Source organism: Rhamphochromis sp. 'chilingali' (genome assembly GCF_963969265.1).
Source record: "Rhamphochromis sp. 'chilingali' genome assembly, chromosome: 6".
Taxonomy (NCBI): domain Eukaryota; kingdom Metazoa; phylum Chordata; class Actinopteri; order Cichliformes; family Cichlidae; genus Rhamphochromis; species Rhamphochromis sp. 'chilingali'.
In genome coordinates this window covers 20,831,119-20,846,458 of record NC_137933.1, presented here as the reverse complement: position 1 = coordinate 20,846,458, position 15,340 = coordinate 20,831,119, and the positions used below count along the sequence as shown (strand labels likewise).

Here is a 15,340-nt window from a genome sequence, read left to right as displayed (position 1 = left end):
TCCTTTAGTTATTTTTAATAGAATATCTATTAACAAAAGTTGAATCTTCAGTGTTGTCGGCCAGTCTTTCTGAAAGAGTTACAGTGGGTTTCACACATGCCCCGAAGGCCTGAATTTTTCGAGGCATCACCTGGAGAGGCAGTATGTGATAGACCAGCATGTGTCCAGATCAGTCAGACTCAACATTAAACAGACTTCATCCTGCCAGCTCTACACTACAAAGCCTGCGTGTGAATAGAGCAGGTACTGCAAGGGAGTCCTACCCCCTGCATCCTTACCCAGCATCCCTAAACCGCTTTTCAAGAAGTGAAGACATGACTGACACAAAGGTCTCTTACAGTGTGTTAATTAAACGTGTCATTCAATCAGCAGATTTCACTAAAGAATGAAGGTTGTTTACAGCCTAGGAACTGAGACCTTGGTTGAACAGGCAGAGCTGCTGTAAACATTGCCCACAATGTCATCATCGCAACCATGAAGTGCAATTTACAGAACTGTGTCGCTGGCATGACTGTCCATGTGCACTTTTATCACTCGCTCTTTGCCACACAGTTGTCTGCCTGCACAAAATCTTCTCCAACCGACTGCAGCAAATCAGCCGTTTTCTGTCAGTGATTTCCCTCGATTGGCCCTTCATTATATAATTCATTTATCCCTTGTGAACCGAATGAATAGCACTATAGCAACCGACCTTAAACACTGAAATGGAGACTGTCGGCTTAACGCAAACCACACATAGAAAGAACCTCGTGTCCTCTCCTGTTCTTTATAAATATGTGCTATTTAAATAAAAACAAGTTGACTAGAGTATATTTCTGCCACACTTGTATTTTTGCCTCACATCAACCCAAGGAAGCATCTGTGTAGTATAATAAAGCACAGGTTCGCACCCTGTGGTGCTGAACTGAGCAAAAAGAAGTATGGCAGGTAAATTGTAGCAGAGCTGTGTAGGCTGTTTATGCAGATCTTTGTGCCATGATGTCAACTCGCTGTTTGATGTAATATTTATGAAGTTTCAACCCCCCCCCCCTTGCTCCTCGTCAGCAGAGCAGTAGGTGTTGCTCAAAGCCTCAGATGTTTGTCTTCCTGAGAGCCGATCACAGAAGAGGAAACTTTACAGATTGAAAGCTGGAAAAAGACACTTCCCTCTGGGCTGTTATTAATACTGTGTTGGTGGTTACAGCTTTGCAGCAGTGGCTCAGGCAAACATCCAGGCCTGCACTCGAAAATGTAATGTCAAGATAATTTCCTCTGGTCGATGGTAGATGGAAGGAAGGCCAGCAGCTCAGCTTGAACCTTATACGGAGGGGATAAATTGAAAGATTACCGAGAGCTAAGAGTCCTCCTAAAGATTAGTTATCTAAGGTCAACTGTTAGAGCCCACTACATGAACAGTGTTACTGATGAACTAATCACACCCATTAGCTCAGTAAAACTGTCTCCATATTAGCTAAGCTCTTTAATTCCAAACACAGTGACTTGACCTTGAAAAAAAAAAGAACCCAAAAACCAAACAAACCCAAAGCAGAGAGTTGAAATCCTTGCACAGGGCTTATCGCCCCCGTTCTCTGTGTGTGTTGTTGATTGTTTTTTCCAGCATGTCTTTTCTGCTAGCAGCATTTAGACTGTGTCGTAAACGTGAAAGTCGGTAAGAGCAGCGCCCGTGCGTTTGATCTGAATGACAGAGTTTGTCTGTGTGTTGATTAAATGCTTTGTTCAGCACAGTAGCTTAAAAAGCTTTGTGAAGAATGCAGGAACAGTGTCAGTCCATGTCTACACGCTTTTTGTTTGTTTTTTTAAAGAAGCAATTATTACCATCTGTAATTGCTGTTGTGATAACCAATATGGCTGTGCGAAACGCTTTCTCAACAAACACACTCCTCCTCTCTCGCTCTCTTTCTTTCTGTCACTCTTCCTGTTTGTGAGAGCAGCGACAGCACACCTGCCTTTTGGTTTGGGGCTTTACTGTCTTACCTTCTTTTATTTACCTTCTTTATTTCCTCCTCCTCTTCCTCCTGTTTTTTGTGCTCCTGTATCTGCTGACCTTGTCCCGTCCCGTCCCAACGCCTGCCTGCCTGCCTGCCTGCCTGCCTGCCTGCCTGCCTGCCTGCCAGAGGGTACAGAAGGCTGCCAAAATCAAGAAAAAGGCGGTGTGTAATAAACGGAACAAAAAGAAAGACCCTTTGGCCACTTTACTTCCACTCTCACCTTTTATTTTTTGACTTCATATTTGCCTGTCTGTGTATCCTTTTCCATTTGTGTCTCAAACACTTGAATGTTCATGCACTGAGTTCAGCAAATCTGTGTCAGGTTTATCTCTGTCCTTCTGTCTGCGGAAAAAGAAATCTGTATCTCCAGAAATATTGTAGAACTCTTTAAAACTAACAATTATATTGTTATTTATTAGGCAAATACCAAAGTGAGTCATTTTATATACCCAAATTTGAGCCGGCCCACTTCTCTGAGATGCCATAAATTATTCAAGCATAACAGTCAAACTAATGTTTTTGTTCAGGAATGCAAGTAAATAACTGTAATTTAGGATTTTAATCAAAATTAAATGATGTGCTTCACTGTGTTTTTCAGTCTTTTGTTTTTTAGTATTAGAAATATGCAGGATTAACCATTACAGAAGCATTAAAATCCTTTGGGTTATAACCAGTACTGTCACTTAGACTGGGTGGTGGGCTAAAAAAATTGTCAAGCACTGTATATGGAAAGAACAAAGAAATAACTGAAATAAATGTGATGCAAATACATCCCACGCACACACATTAGAGACTATTTTTTTTCTTTTATTTCCAGTCATATTGTTATTGTACATATTGTTATTCTCCAAAACATACCGTAGGGTTAGAGTTAATTTTCTATTGTACTGATACATCAGGGGTATATTTAATGTGTTTTTGTATGTTTTGCGTGTCTCATACTGTGACTCATTCAGTGACCCTTTTGCCAATTTCTTACGTAAAATAATTAGGATAAATTGAACCGAGTGAATATTATGTTACATTAGAAAAATGCAAAAGAGATCACTTTAGTGATTAAATCACATTCCCGTATAGACAAGATAAGCATTGCCTATAGACAACATTAACATTTACTATTGTAGGGGCTAAAGAGTGCTTTGTTTACCTAGAATATTTATTTTCCTTATATGGAAACAGAGTTGCTTTTATATTAGACTAAACAACCACTGAAACAAAGTAGCGTAACGTGTTACTGACATGAATTATTATCATGAATTTATAATAAGGGGATTCTGTGTCTGAAGCTTCTATCCCATTAAGACTTAATGCTGATTGGCTGTCCTTCTCAAACAGAACAGCAGGTGGGTCGGGCCGCTGTGCTTACAACCCAAGCTTTGTGTCCGAACCGACCATATTATGTGTGTCTCCAAGACACAGTACAGACCAATAGTAACCAATAGTGTCTGAAGCGTTTAGATCAATCTGAAGCCTGAAGATTTTGTCTGTCAGATTTAGTCTGACACTGTTACAGTATAAATATAAGAAAAAATGAGGAAAAGCATAAGAAGTTCCACAGATTAAAAATATTTATGTATTTTTCTACCATAGGTTCAAAAATCTATAATCATTTTAGTCATTAAAGTGATATAACTGGCTTTAATCATGTGTAAGAGTTGTCATTTCTTCTTTCTAACCAAAAACTCTGAAGCTTAAAGGGTTTGCAAGATTTCTAGAAAAAGGTCAGCGAGCCAGCGGTCGTAGCTTCCTCACACATACCAAGACCGGACAAGGAAACAAAGCGTGACATATTAAACAGAAAAATCTTCTACCTCAAGGCCAAATGCAGGCAAATGTAAATCACATGCCAGCCACAACTTATGTTTGCAAAAACTAGTTTGTACCCTAAAGAAAATTAATTACTATTCATTGTATTTTCTGATACTGGATATGGACAGAAAATGATGAACTAATGACAGGTCACAGTCTCTCCCCCCCCCCCCCCCCCCCCCACCAAAAAAGGTTTACCGTTTATTGCTTGAAACAAATGTTAACCACGTGTTTTATTTGTCTATGAGATTGCCTTATTTAAGTACATAAGACAGTTTTAATTCAACTAAAACAAGCATAGTTTTATTAGATTTCTGCACAGAGAGATTAGAGGGAAATGTGCACAAGCTTGTTGTGTGCTGAGGCTGCATTACTCCCACTGGTGTAACAGCCAGCTGGTAGGGGTTTAGTGTTAAGCTGTTTCTTGTTTCCATGCCAGCTCGCCCATCCTCGTGCCAGGACTATTGATGCAAACTAACGCTACTGCCAAACACTTTCTTTTTCTTCCTTTGCTACCTCACCTCTAGACTCAGTAACATGTCCATGTAACAAGGACTTTTCTAACTGGGCACTAAGCTTTGAATGCATGAGTTTTGGCAATTAAAAAAAGGCATTCCCACATTTAAAACAGACACTATTCAGACAGCTGCGTGCACAATGAACAGTCAGGCTTGACACAAACATCTTAAACAGCCAGACGCAGGTGATTTAACAAACTCTTCTGTCTGTATGTTGCTTCAGAGCGCAGATGGAGACGCCCAAACCCTTACCGAGGTTGATCTGTTTATCTCCACCCAGAGGATCAAAGTCCTCAACGCAGACTCACAGGTAAGTGCTCCATGTTTCTGTTAAAAGTATGATTTTTCACCTGTGAGAACAAAAGCTGTTTTCCCAGAAACTATGAGTCAACGCCTCAGGGGAATGATGTTATGTCATAATTGTCAAAACAACAGCTTAACTGCTGACACCAGCTGCATCCTACAGCTGCCCCAGCTCTGATTGTTGTTTGTTTAATCTCATGACGTCACTCTGTGAATTCTTTTTGACCGTGGCTAAAAATAGATTCTGCAAAGCCAAAAGAAAAAAAATGGTGCAGGATCATCTGTGCAGCACTGCCTTTACTTTAATGTCACAACAAAGTGGTCCTTTAGAAGTTCGGACCCCAGACTTAATGGATGCACAAAGCAAAGTTAATGGCACAATGATGAATAGTATTAGCTGTACAGAAAAGGCAGGAAGCACATAAACAGAGCATCCTAAACACAACAAAACTACAGTGACTAGGAAGAGATCTCAGGTTTGTTGTTTAGCACTCAATAAAAGAATTAACATTACCAAGCTCAACTTTTTTGACTTCGGTGTGGCTACATAGTACAAGGATTCAAAGGTTAACTAAAGATAAATGTAAAAATTAAGTGTAAAAATCGCAAAATCAGTGATACAACAAATGACCATGTAGCAAGTAATTCAATCAGTGTTAGCTAGGTAGCGTGCTAGCAAACTGTTGCTATATATGCTTCTGTAGAGCTAACACGTGCCAACACACCAGCTCCACAAAGCAAAATAAAGCCTTCATAAGACACAATGCAGTCCTGTGAAAAACTGAGTACGGTGTTATTCCCTCCATAGCCAGGTCCCAATAGTCAAATGGGCTTGATCGATTGATCCTCAGTAAGTTTGATCAGTGATCAGTGATCAAACTTACTGATGATATCTGATCACCTCTATAAAGGCTAAAGTGTTGGCAGTTTGTGAGTCTTGCTCATTGAGATTGGGATGCATGGTAACACAAAAAGCCAAACATTCTTCCCAGGAGTGGATTATAAGGCTTTTCAAACAATTTAGTCCATCATTCTACACTAACAAAGATTACATGGAAAACATACATACATACACACTTGTCCCAGCAAATTCACATGAAGTTCAGACCTGGAATGCTCAGAGAAATTGCAATAAACACAAGAGTAACATGTTAAGGACCCTAAAAGCCTGAGATAGCAAGTGAAATGTTAAAGTTCATAGCAGTAAAATTAGAAAAAGACTGAACAAATATAGGTTATTTGGAAGGGTTGCTAGCAGAAAGCAACTTCTCTCTAAAAACAACATGGCAGCACAATGTAGGGTTGCAAAGTTGTATCTGAACAAATCACAAGTCCTCTAGAACAATTTCCTGTGAATAGACAGCACCAAAACTGAGACGTTTGGTCATAATGCACAGCACCGCATTTGGTGATAACCTATAATAGCAGGTCAGCATAAGCACGTCATATCAACGGTCAAGCACAGTGGTGAATGGGTGATGATTCGAGCTTGTTTTGCAGCCAAACAACCTCCTGAACCTTCAACCATCAACTGCCGTGTATTATAAAGTATTCTAGAGTCAAATGTGAGGCCGTCTGTCCAACAGCTACAGCTTGGCCTAAACTGGGTTGTGCAACAGGACAATGACCCCAAGCACAGCAGCAAATCTACAACAGCATTGCTTGGGAAAAAAAAGAAGAATCAAGTTGTCAAAGTCCAGACCTCAACTTGATTGAAATGCTGTGATGGGACCTTAAGAGAGCTTTCCATGAACAATACCCACAAACCTCACGCAACAGAAACAAAATTATAAAAGAAAGGGACAAAATTCCTCCACATTGATGTGAGAGACTGATAATGTCATACAGAAAACAAATACTTGAGATTATTGCTACTACAGCTAAAGCAAATAAGTCATGTCATACTACCCCTCCAGTTTTTTGGTGGAGGGTACAAAAAACATTTTTTGCAGGACTGTATATATTTCAAAAGTATTTTTCTTTTCTGTGGAACACAGAAAATTTCATTTTCACCATCCATCAAGAAGAAGCTCTTATCCTCATACATTTAAGCTCTGAGGCCTCTGCACTTGAAAGCCTCACAGATGGTGAAGCAGCTCTTTATCCTTTTCCGATCATAGCCCTTCTTTCTCAGTTTTGATTCTTCTGACCTTTTCCTCTTTGGCTGTTTCTCCGCCATCTCACCTTCTTGACAATGTGATTATGTTCAGCTGTCCCTCTTGTTCTGCTCCTTTCCCCCATCCTGTCTCCCTCTGTCTTGTTTACAAGCACAAACATGCCCAGTTGTTAGTTGTGTTTTGTCCATAACTGACATTTAGTAGATAAGTGTATTAAATCAGGAAGAGTTATTCCACCTCCAACCTTCAAAAATGCCTAAAGTTATAATATAGACTAAATTTTCTTAAATCATCAATCCCTCTGAAACTGGACAAAAAGTCAAAAATTCACCTGGAAGTCTGATTTTATCTGTCGTATTTCTCCACGTTCAAGTTTTTACATGAAACCCCGTCTCTGCACGCTTACAGAAACTTGCCCTTTAGCTTTACAGCAAGCTGTGTTGTGAAGCAGCCACACTAGTCTTCACAGGAGGTGTAGTGCTTTGATGGAAGCGCTACACTTCCGAGAGATTTGCTGTGCTACAGATCATGAATAGAGCCTTGTGCTCACAGTAACAGTTAAATGTATATGCGATAGATGATTCATTGGCAGTGTTTCAGGCTTAGCTGCTGCCTGGCCATCTGAGCAGTGTCAGAATTGAGTGTGTTTGTGCGTGCGTGCGTGTGTGTGTGTGTGTGGGCAGCCGCCTAGCAGAAAATAACGTGCTGCAATGCGGTCTCTATCTTCCTCTCATTTTTCCATCTGGTTGCCACTGGTCCCAGATTTTAAATAAAAGCCTTTTTGTACACATAAAAGCTCGATGTAGCTTACATGGGGTTCCTGACATTGATTCATAATAAGAACAACTCCAAAGGTGAGCTGGAACAACAGCATTTATTAGGCTGATGTAATAAAAGTCAGCTCATAGTTAATGACATTAAGTAACTGAAATTAAATTTAGCATCTTACCTTAAAACGTCAATGAACAAATGCATGCTCCTCTCAACAAATCCACAGGTTCATGTCTAGAGTCCAGCTTTTCCTCATACATTATAACCCAAGACAATTATTAGGCTGTCTTAACAAACAATCTTTTTTTAATTAATACGAATGCTCTTAGTTTTTCGTGCACCTATTCATTGCTCTTAGATGAAAATCTACTCAGTATTTGCTGGGTTGTCATTGAGCTATAATCAGATTATACAGCAGGCTTGAATTCAATCAAAAGTAGGCATGTTTGTTCTCTGTCAGCGATACTTTCATCTCACTTCTCACCCCGAAATGAATGCTGCAGTTTTGATAATGAGAGGAAACAAATATGCTGCTCAGTGGTTCTTTAATTTTCAAATATTATAATAATCAAAGGAAACCAGCTGCTGTCAGAAACAGGATAATTAGTAGTAACTGTTACTGCTTTTCAAATGCATTAGTAGGAAACAGCTCATTTCCGTAAAGCTTTTTGTCAGTTAAAATGTGTGAATACGAAGACGTTTTCCACTTTTTGTGGGGTTCCTGCATGGATTCGTTGTACATGGGTTGTGTATTTTCTCTTTAGGTTTGTTGTTTAGTGCAACTAGTTTTAAAAACAGCAGTTGGGGAGGATTAATTTCATATTGCGTGGGCATTGTGTTGAGACTGGATGGACTCTAGCTCCTCTGCAAATCAGAATTAGACGAGTGGTTAATAAAATAGATTGCTTGATGAATAGATGGCATTGTGTCAGTATGGCAGTGAAAACAGTATTATCAACTATTAAATATTGACACTGTGAGTGTGACATAGCAAGTCTGTGATTGACCCCAAGGGGGGGATTCTTTTCCTATACAGGCAGGCTGGGTAAGTACCAAATTAATATTTACCCATACTCACTAATATCAGGTAATTCCAGGTTTTGATCAGCACCATGGACAGCAGCCACAGTCGGCGGTCACATTTATAGACTCATTTATCTAACTCAAACTGTCTTCGACTAGTCTACCACAAGCCCGAAATAGGTTTGACTTTGCTAAAGTATTATGAAGACAATTGTAATGTATATAAGCATGGAACAATAATAGTGGTAACAATGCTTTACGCTCAGCAAGTCTTTGACAATACCACGTAAATCCAAAGTCCTAGCAGTATACTCACTGTGCCCTCTTCTCTGCTTTCTCGTTTCAGCACAAACTTTTTTTTTTTTGCTGTGCTGACAAACTGCTCTGTAAGATAAAAAAATTAATTGTTGCGTAGTTGATGTCAACAATTTCACGGGCATATAAGTAGTATACATCCCAGCATGTCCCAAGTTTTCAGAAAAGGCCCTTATTTTTAAGTCTGAGGAGTATAAAAGCATTAAAAAAATATATCTGCAGCCTAAATTCAGCTCATAAGGAAAAATATACCTTATAAATAAAGCTACGCTTTGACACACATGATCAAACCGTGACTTAGACATTTGGTGGATCACTTATAATCTGTCCAATGTTAGTTAAAGGCAGCAATGTCATTAGCAAAAGGCGAAACAAACCAGAGACACCTAACTTTCTGCAACTAGAGAAGCCCCCTGCTGACCTTTGGAAAAAATGCAAGTTCACTTTTCAGACCCAGAGGCAACGTTCCTCCTTTTTCAAACAGTCTTTTTAGATATTAATATTAAAAAGGAAAAGTCCACAAATTCAGAATCATTTCTGCTTTCATACTGCTACTGCATGCAGTCATAACAACCATAGCAAAGGATAGATAGATAGGTAGATAACTCTCAGTACAACAACAAAAGTGGCATTCATGCTGAGCAGGTAGTGTTAAACCAACAGCAGCAAGAAAGTGACAAAAAAGAAACCAAAAAATTGCTGTTATACATGTATCATTACAGCCTTGCCTATGTTAGCTTATAAACTCAGAAACAGAACAACAGAATGCAGAGCATAATTAAAACATGTGATTTTGGTTGACATCCCAACAGGAAACGATGATGGACAACGCACTCCGCACTATATCCTACATTGCCGACATTGGGAACATTGTTGTCCTGATGGCAAGACGCCGGATGCCACGCACAGCCTCACAGGACTGCATTGAAACTACACCCGGAGCGCCCGAGGCAAAGAAGCAGTACAAAATGATATGCCACGTCTTTGAGTCTGAGGATGTAAGCAGCTCTTAAAGAGTTTTCCGAATGACAAACCCACTGTGCCTCTATGTGTTTATGGGAGAATCGTCTCCAGAGAGTGGGTACACAGATGACAGATGTTATTTTTTTTGTCATTATGTAAGAGTTCTCATTTGGCAGATCCTTTAACATCTAAAGATAGTGAAGATGACACTTGCGATTGCCTTTCAAGTGCTATGTGAGTGTCAGAAAATATTTCAGCTTCCCACTTCTCGCTGCTTTTTAACTTCCACAGTTTGACTCCGACGCACAGTTTTCTTGCGTTTTTTCCCCTGAATTGAGTGTTGTTAAATTATCTCAAATGCTGTCGCTAATATAAAGAAGTTCTAGAAACGTTTTTTGGAGCACCCTGCAGTAATCACTTAGGGCAGCCCAGTGATGTGAAATGATGTAAATTGGCTGGGCACTTTTGATTTTGATTTGCTTTCCTCGTTGAAGCAGATTCAGCAGGAGCTGGCAACATGAACAATGTTGCGCAGAGGAGCCAGCGACTCACTTTCTGTGCCAGTCAGTATAAAGGCTGGGCTCCAATCTGCAGCCTCCTCATCTAATTTTGCTGCCAGGCTTTAAAGGCCACCCAGAGTTATAATGGAACCATTCAGCCGCTCATCCATCAGCTTATAAACAGTTTGTGTTGGCTGTATGTGGTGATTCCTGTCTTTTCTTCTTCTTCTTCTTCTTTTTTATTTTTTATTGTTGTACATAACTAGTTCATGGTGGGACTTGGAGCCATTACTGTCTGCAAAGAGGGATTTATATGCAAGTATAGATTTCAATTAAACAGAGGAAGTATGGTTATATCATTCAAATGTATTGCTGTCTGTTGGCTTCATTAACCTCGATTTCACCTGAATGAGAGAGCAGGAAACAGGAAAGTGTGTCTTTTTTCTTAGTGGCGAAATATAGCTTATGACAGAGAAACTCAGTAGAAACTTAAACACCTTTATATTTATTCCACTACTGGTTGATGCCCTTAGCTCCCTGTGTTGTTATTTATATGCTGCTGGGTTTGCTTTTGTTTACAGCCTGACATTTCTGTCTGCAGGCCCAGCTTATTGCTCAGTCCATCGGCCAGGCTTTCAGCGTAGCTTACCAGGAGTTTCTGAGAGCCAATGGCATTAACCCCGAGGACCTGAGTCAGAAGGAGTACAGTGACATCATCAACACCCAGGAAATGTACAATGATGACCTCATCCACTTCTCCAACTCTGAAAACTGCAAAGAGGTGGGTATACCTCAGAAGGAAGAACTGGGAATAAACAGTGAAAGACTTTGCATGTGGGACGAATCACACTGGCGCTGCAGGGCTATTAGAGAAATGTACTACTATAGTTGCTGTTAGCTAATTAGATTAAGAGGCAGATGGTACAGTAAAATCTACTCCAACAGTGTCAGATCTAGCTTATTTTCACTGTTGCATTTTTGCTTTAGCTAATGCCGTGCCCTGAAAACATTGCTGGAGGCTTTTGGTGAATTACAAACTGTGAAACGTTTACTGGTTTATGAGCACAGAGGCTGCAGGGGCACCATCACACAGCTGCTGTATTAGGGGCACATGAGTAATTTACAGTAATGAGGAACCTGGGCTTTCTTGAAGTAGTAAAGTTTTCCCACCTTACTAACTGTTCGAAGAATAAAGTCATGTCTTGAGGCTTGGTGTGTAGATGAGTAGTATCAGCTGGTCTGAAACAGGAAAACGTATCCGGCATTATGACAGTACTGGAGGATGAGCAAAAGCTGAATCTGAAAAGGTCTGTAAAGTCAAACATGGATGCGATAAATCAATACAGATAAATTATTGGTAGTTCTTTGTTGTTTAAATACATTTTACAACCAAAGTAAATTTGGTTGTAAAATGTTGTTCCTCCTAGCAACCTTTCCAACAAGCCAAACCTTTTCAGTCTTTTTTTTTGTACTTGCAAAGCAGGTGTTTTTCATACATTGCTATTTGAGACAACCAGTACAAACAGTGCTGACTTGTTTGCTAAAGACAATTCTGTTCTTTGTCAATACATCAAAAAGTTCAAGAATACACTGGCCAGTCACGTTTATATCCATGTCTGTCCAGGCTTGGCCTTTGACCCTTTGGATCTAAAATGTACCACTTTATGATGTTATCCTACTATAAGTTTGTTTTGGAAGAATTAGTGTAAGATTTATTGAGTTCAACATTTAGCACTGTTCAGTTCGCTGTTGAGTCCAAGTGAGCAAATCTGCCAGATTTAAAGAAATTCTCAGCAGTTGGCTCAGATGCATTAAAAAAAGACAGAAAAAGATCAGGGAGATTGTGTTACTGGAGGCATGTAATCCATTATGTACTCCAAATGCAATGATAGGACTTCTTTTGGCATTTTTTAGTATTGTTATTAAGGCTCAGAGGAAATAGGAAGACCACACAGTAATGGAGTAATGGAGAAAACACAATGTCCTTAATTAAATTAGGCTACAAAGTGTCTGCAATGTGGTGAGTGTGTGTAGAGGCAAGAAAGAAAGAAAGAAAGAAAGAAAGAAAGAAAGAAAGAAAGAAAGAAAGAAAGAAAGAAAGAAAGAAACTTAACCTCCTAGGACCTGGTGTCCACATATGTGGGTTGTCTAGACCAAAATACTAAATTTTATTCTACAAGGGCCTGATATCCACTTACGAGGACATTACACTGCCGCTGTTCTATCGGAATTTAAAGCAAATGTCCTCATATGTGGATCTCATTTTTCTCAGAAACAAAAATCAGGTAAAAAAAAAAATCACATAATTCTTTGTTTTTACATTCATCAGGTCCCAATCATCCCAAATAGCAAACAGAAATTAAAAATGCATGCCATGGAAGAGTTCGGGTCTTAGGAGGTTAAATGACAGGCAAACAAAACCCAAACCAGCCATGACCCCTGCCTGCTGGAGAGAAGCAAGAGACATGTTTAGCACTAAACCCTTTTAAAAAACAAATTCTAAGCGGGGCCAGACACTTACCTCCTATAAAAAAAATTTAAAAAAACAGAAAGATGAAGGAAACAAGGGAGACACAAAGTAGTAGAGAGGTCATCACATGCATCCATCGTGTCAAATGCTGTTATTAATCTCCACTGTTAGCAAATGTGCTTTAATGAGTATCTCATGCAAAACAAAACATGCAGATAAAATATGCAGATAGAAAAGTAAAATGTCATGTGAACTAGGGCTGCCACAAACGATTATTTTGATAGTCGACTAGTCACCGATTATTTTTGCGATTAGTCGACTAATCAGATCATCATCCATTGGACATAAGACATACAGCTTATTGCACCAGCATGCATCTGCTCTTATATAACTATCATTAGCTTACAGCTTGAAGTGTTTAAGGTATGTGCTAACTAAAAATAAAGACAAGATGATAGTTTATTAAATTTTAATGAATTTTGGAGATTGTCTCAGTGGAGTTTGATAAACTCAGCCGTCTGTTCCTTGCTATCTAAACTATAACAGGACATTGGAGTAAATTCTACCATTTCACACTTCCGTTTAATCAGTTTTCTGTTTGACATTAATTCAGCTGTGTAAAACTTTAATCTCAGCCAAACCGATTTACTCAGGAACAAATAAAACACTGAAAAAAGCCAAACAATAACATTTTTAAGTTATCTAAGTGACTTAATATCATGTTTAACCTGAGTAGTGAAAGACGGCGCTGGGTTTGAAAACAATTTGCCGGGAGTCCGGTGTTCTCACGGGCTCTAGTGAGCCTTGAACCCCAGCTAGCTATCGAGCTGGTGGGTAACAGACGTCTCCGAAAACGTCACCGCACTTTTACAAATATGTGGTGTCTTGATAAACCGAACACATATTTGAAGTGTACACAGCTACATTCTCGCCTGAAAATATGTTAAAAGTTTATTTTGTAACCTAGAAAGAGAAATAAAAGTAATATTAGAACTAAGTAGCTGCTGCCATTGTTAGAAACTGAATTGGGCTGAGCTGTGCTATGAATTCTGGGATAGGTTGGGCCATACACCCGACCTATCCTTCAAATCTGGGGAAAAGTAGGACGCATTTGTCGGCTGCATTTGCAGAAGTCTTCGAATTTGGAAAGCCTTCGTCGCGTCGCTGCAACGTAACCGGCCTTCAAATGTGGCCGCAGCTACGATACCGGACACTGCTCCTTCTTCTTCGGGGTTTAACGGCAGCTGGCATCCTTGTACATGCAGTGCTGCCATCTTCTGTTTCAGTCCGTTATTACACTCTTAAATCCTACTACTTACGTCTTTCAGGATCTTACAAGGCTTTAAACGACGCGTCGACTATTAAATTTGTCGTCGACGATTTTGGTAGTCGACTAATCGTGGCAGCCCTAATGTGAACTAATCCAGACATTAAGGTAAGAAACCTTGGACCAGTAGTCCTCACTGATTTTCAACATTAGCTGTAGCGGTCTAATCTGACCAGAGATTTGAATCTATTTCTGTATAAGCAGTAATCTGTAATCCATGTTAAGAGACTGTACAGTCTCACTGTTGTAAGTATAAAATAAAGTATACATTAATCTATATGAAGGATATTAAAAACCCCACCATTGTGGGTCATGTGTTTTCAAATACAGTTGGACAGTTTCTGTTCATCATTAAGGTTTTGGGGTTTTTTAAATGACAAACAGACTCCATCCCCTGCTTACTTCTGTCTCCACAGCTGCAGCTGGAGAAGAGTAAAGGGGAGATCCTGGGTGTGGTGATTGTGGAGTCTGGCTGGGGCTCCATCCTGCCCACAGTTATTTTAGCCAACATGATGAACGGCGGCCCAGCAGCTCGCTCTGGCAAGCTCAGCATCGGAGACCAAATCATGTCCATCAACAACACCAGCCTAGTGGGGCTGCCGCTCGCCACCTGTCAGGGAATCATTAAGGTACCGAGACACTGAAGAAGTGGATGGAAGAGGCAGCTGAAGTCATGAAATACACCCTAACTTGTTATTTTCAAAATTCAACTACATAATTTCTGTGAAAAAACCTCTTATGTTTGTGTGTTCTTCTCTGTGTCAAAGGGCTTAAAGAACCAGGTCCAGGTGAAAATGAACATTGTCAGCTGCCCTCCTGTTACTACAGTCCTCATTAAGAGACCAGATCTAAAGTATCAGCTGGGCTTCAGTGTTCAGAATGGCATTGTATGTATAATTTCATAGAGCTGTAAGTGGGTGGCTCTGATACTATTAGTTATTAGTTATTATTAGTTAATTAGTTAAATGATCAGGGGGTAGAATGAAATACCTTTATAATGAGCTAATTTTCTTCTTTGTTGTTGTTGTTTGTCTTTCCTCCAGATATGCAGTCTGATGCGAGGAGGCATTGCTGAGCGAGGTGGGGTCCGGGTAGGTCACAGGATCATAGAGATCAATGGTCAGAGTGTGGTGGCCACAGCACACGAGAAGATTGTCCAGGCTCTCTCGAACTCTGTTGGCGAGGTGAAACTGATGCACACAAACATTTCACAAAAGAACATCTACAAAGAAAGCC

General features: G+C 39.8%; 1 protein-coding gene across 4 annotated transcripts in view; it reads left to right on the top strand.

Moving 5' to 3' along the window:
- apba2b (amyloid beta (A4) precursor protein-binding, family A, member 2b) overlaps positions 1 to 15,340 on the top strand; it is an 81,405-nt gene that overhangs the window by 62,123 nt on the left and 3,942 nt on the right. For 3 of the 4 annotated variants that reach the window (XM_080885835.1, XM_080885833.1, XM_080885834.1), the window contains 7 exons: positions 2,115 to 2,150; positions 4,539 to 4,625; positions 9,657 to 9,842; positions 10,909 to 11,088; positions 14,521 to 14,733; positions 14,872 to 14,991; positions 15,148 to 15,288. In XM_080885835.1, coding sequence (XP_080741961.1) covers positions 2,115 to 2,150; positions 4,539 to 4,625; positions 9,657 to 9,842; positions 10,909 to 11,088; positions 14,521 to 14,733; positions 14,872 to 14,991; positions 15,148 to 15,288 — 963 coding nt within the window. The remainder of the gene's footprint in view (positions 1 to 2,114; positions 2,151 to 4,538; positions 4,626 to 9,656; positions 9,843 to 10,908; positions 11,089 to 14,520; positions 14,734 to 14,871; positions 14,992 to 15,147; positions 15,289 to 15,340) is intronic. The other variant, XM_080885836.1, reaches the window with a different exon arrangement.